At 22.6% G+C, this 3,061-nt stretch overlaps 1 protein-coding gene across 2 annotated transcripts in view; it reads left to right on the top strand.

Moving 5' to 3' along the window:
• The window catches only part of LOC102681777 (RNA-binding protein 25), a 9,724-nt gene extending 8,010 nt beyond the window's left edge, over nucleotides 1–1,714 (top strand). For both annotated transcript variants that reach the window (XM_006622122.2, XM_006622121.2), the window contains exons 8-12: nucleotides 94–511; nucleotides 588–809; nucleotides 908–1,083; nucleotides 1,180–1,326; nucleotides 1,395–1,714. In XM_006622122.2, the coding sequence (XP_006622185.1) occupies nucleotides 94–511; nucleotides 588–809; nucleotides 908–1,083; nucleotides 1,180–1,326; nucleotides 1,395–1,487 (1,056 nt within the window). In that variant the 3' untranslated portion in view covers nucleotides 1,488–1,714. The remainder of the gene's footprint in view (nucleotides 1–93; nucleotides 512–587; nucleotides 810–907; nucleotides 1,084–1,179; nucleotides 1,327–1,394) is intronic.
• Nucleotides 1,715–3,061: the final 1,347 nt, after the last annotated feature.

Below are 3,061 nucleotides of genomic sequence, written 5' to 3'. Positions count from 1 at the left end.
ATATATATATATAATTCATTGTTTATTTTATTATTATATAATTTTTATTATATTATATAATAAAATAATGTATTTGTTATTGTTTAATTTTAGTTGAAAGCTGAAAGGGAGGAACAATATAAGCCTAAACCGGTTATTACAATAATTGATGAAGAAGATGAAAAAGTAGTGAAAAAAGAAAAGGAAGTTATGCCACCTATAGAAACTGAACCAATTGAAAGTGATAGTGACGAATGTGTGCAATTTGATGATGCTTCCCAATCAGAAGTACCATCTAGAACACCACCTAGACATCATCATCATCATCGAAGACATCATCGTCATCATCAAAATCATCATCGTGATGGGGAAGAAAACGAAGAAGTTGTAGAAACGGATAGAGAGAGTGTAAAGGGTACGAGATCGTCACCTTCGCATCAAACAGTAACAACACCAGTTCAATCCATTCCACCCACGTTAGACGAAGATTCACGTATGTCTCTTGTTAGTGAACCAGAAAAAACGGGTAGTAGTGAGTAAATAATATAATTTTTTAATTTATAAGAAAATATATATTTTTTTTGTGTATCACATTTATATTGCTACAGGTAATTTTATACCATTTGCCATGGGAAGCGGAGGAAATCGTGGTGGTGATCATGGAATTGGTAATAAAACTCCTGCTAGTCCAAGTACAGCTGTTAATGTTAGTTCACAACAAATAAATCAGAATAAAAAGAAAGGTCGAATTGACGTTAAAGATGTATTTAATAATGACGATGATGATGATGGTGCTAATAATGCAAAGAAACGTAAACTAGTTCCTTTAGGTAACATATAAGATAGTAGATAAATTATTAATTTATTTTTTATTTAAATAATTTTTTATATAATTTTATACGATTTTTTTATACAAATTATATTTTAGATTACGGCGAAGAAAAAAAGAAAAAATCTAATGAAGAAGCTCCTAAAGCTGGAAAAGAAGAAAGTACAAAAAGTCAAGAAGAGAAACGAAAACACATAAAATCCCTTATTGATAAAATACCTACAGATAAAAATGCTTTATTTGGATATCAACTTGATTGGGCAGTAATAGATAATGTAAGATATATTTTTAATATTTTTAAGAATGTGTTTTATTATTTTTATATAATATTATAAATAAATAAAATATGTTAAGTTTTTTTATTTTTATAGACATTAATGGAAAAAAGGATAAGGCCGTGGATTAATAAAAAAATTATTGAATATATTGGAGAACCTGAACCTACATTAGTAGATTTTATTTGTAGTAAAGTAATGGCTGGCAGTTCTCCTCAGGGCATACTTGATGATGTACAGATGGTAAATGATTTTTGTTCTGTCAAATGTAAAATATTAATTTATTGATTTTATTACGATATATATTATAGGTATTGGATGAAGAAGCAGAAGTTTTTGTAGTGAAAATGTGGAGGTTATTAATTTACGAAGTTGAAGCTAAAAAAATGGGCTTAGTTAAATAAATGAAATATCAATTAAAGTACTAAACTCGACTTGAAAATTTATACTACACATCAAACTCCTTTGGTTAAAATGTACTATTTAGATTATATATCCTAATATACAATTACTTATGTATAATTTGTAGGATTTTTCGCTAGATGAAAAACAAGGTGTTGCTGATTGATAGGTAAACTAAATGTGTAGCAATTGAAATGTTAAATACAAATTGTAATTACGATTTATAATATTTGAGTTGTGTTTTTCTAAATTTGCTTATCCATAGTTTTATAAAGAAACCTTTTATTAATATGTTCATAAATAATAGATTTTTTTTAGATATTTCAGAATTTTAGATATTTCAAAAAAAGCTTAATAGATATAAATTTTATTAGATAATTATAAAATCCTATAAATCATAAATGTTCCTACAAATTGCAAAGCAGTTTAATTTGTACATGGATATGGTAAAAATAATTATTTTTCTTAAGACATTTGTAATCTTTTTAAGTTAATATACTAATGTTTTACATTGAGTTAGTTTAATAAGATAGTTATTAAAAATATTATTATACATTTTCTATTCAATGAAAAACACGATATTTAAAAAAAGGAACTATTTTTACGGTAATATAATTAATGAAAAGTTATAAATTAATAGTAATACAAGAAAGTATGTGTATGAAATACATTTTTTTATAAGAGAGGTAAGTAGGAATTAGTAAAAGATTTAAAAAAATCTATTGAAAAAGATAAGATAGTGATTCAAATATATTATGCTATTAATGTATTAATTAAATAATAAATACATAATAATAATAATAATAATAATAATAATATATGTTGTTATATTCTTATATATTCTGAATATTTTTAATTTGATGTAATAATTTTTTTTATTCAATTTTAATTATAGTATTTAATAATATGTAAAAATATGAATTTCAGTATCTCATATTTTGTGATATAATTTTATGAAAAATTCACATAATTTGAATAAAATTTGAATAAAATAAATATACCTTCCATTTTTTTTTTATAATTTTTTTAAATTTTTCGTTAATGTTAATTTATTTTAGCTTATCAACGTTAATACTTTAAGTTAACAATTTAACTTGTTTTTTCATGTAATAGTTTTCAATATTGTTACAATAAGTTCTAAAATATTATTTATTTATGCATTTATATATATTAAATGTTAATTATAAATAAGAATAGTATTTTCAGATCTTGTTATATTTTTTATAATTAATTATATAATTAATTATTATTCATTCGAAAACATTAAACTTTTTTTTTTCTTATAAAATATTCACAATTTGCAAGATTCGAATCGATATCAGATTCAAGATTAATACCAGAACTATCGATCCTAAATATATTATAAATATATTATAAATAAACAATTAAAAAGAAAGCATATTTATAAAATTTCATTAAGATCTTGCAATGCATAATTTTCTTATACATCTAACAATGTATAATTTTCTTATGAATATATTAATTTTGATTAAAATCTTAATTTCAAAATATTTGATGCTCTCAGCTATCAAAGAAAGAACAAACACAATTTCAAATGATTTCTAAGATTATTTCA

The sequence above is a fragment of the Apis dorsata genome, unplaced genomic scaffold (genome assembly GCF_000469605.1).
Source record: "Apis dorsata unplaced genomic scaffold, Apis dorsata 1.3 scaffold_667, whole genome shotgun sequence".
Lineage (NCBI taxonomy): Eukaryota > Metazoa > Arthropoda > Insecta > Hymenoptera > Apidae > Apis > Apis dorsata.
The sequence above is the reverse complement of the archived record's forward strand: the minus strand, read 5'-3'. Positions and strand labels throughout refer to the sequence as shown.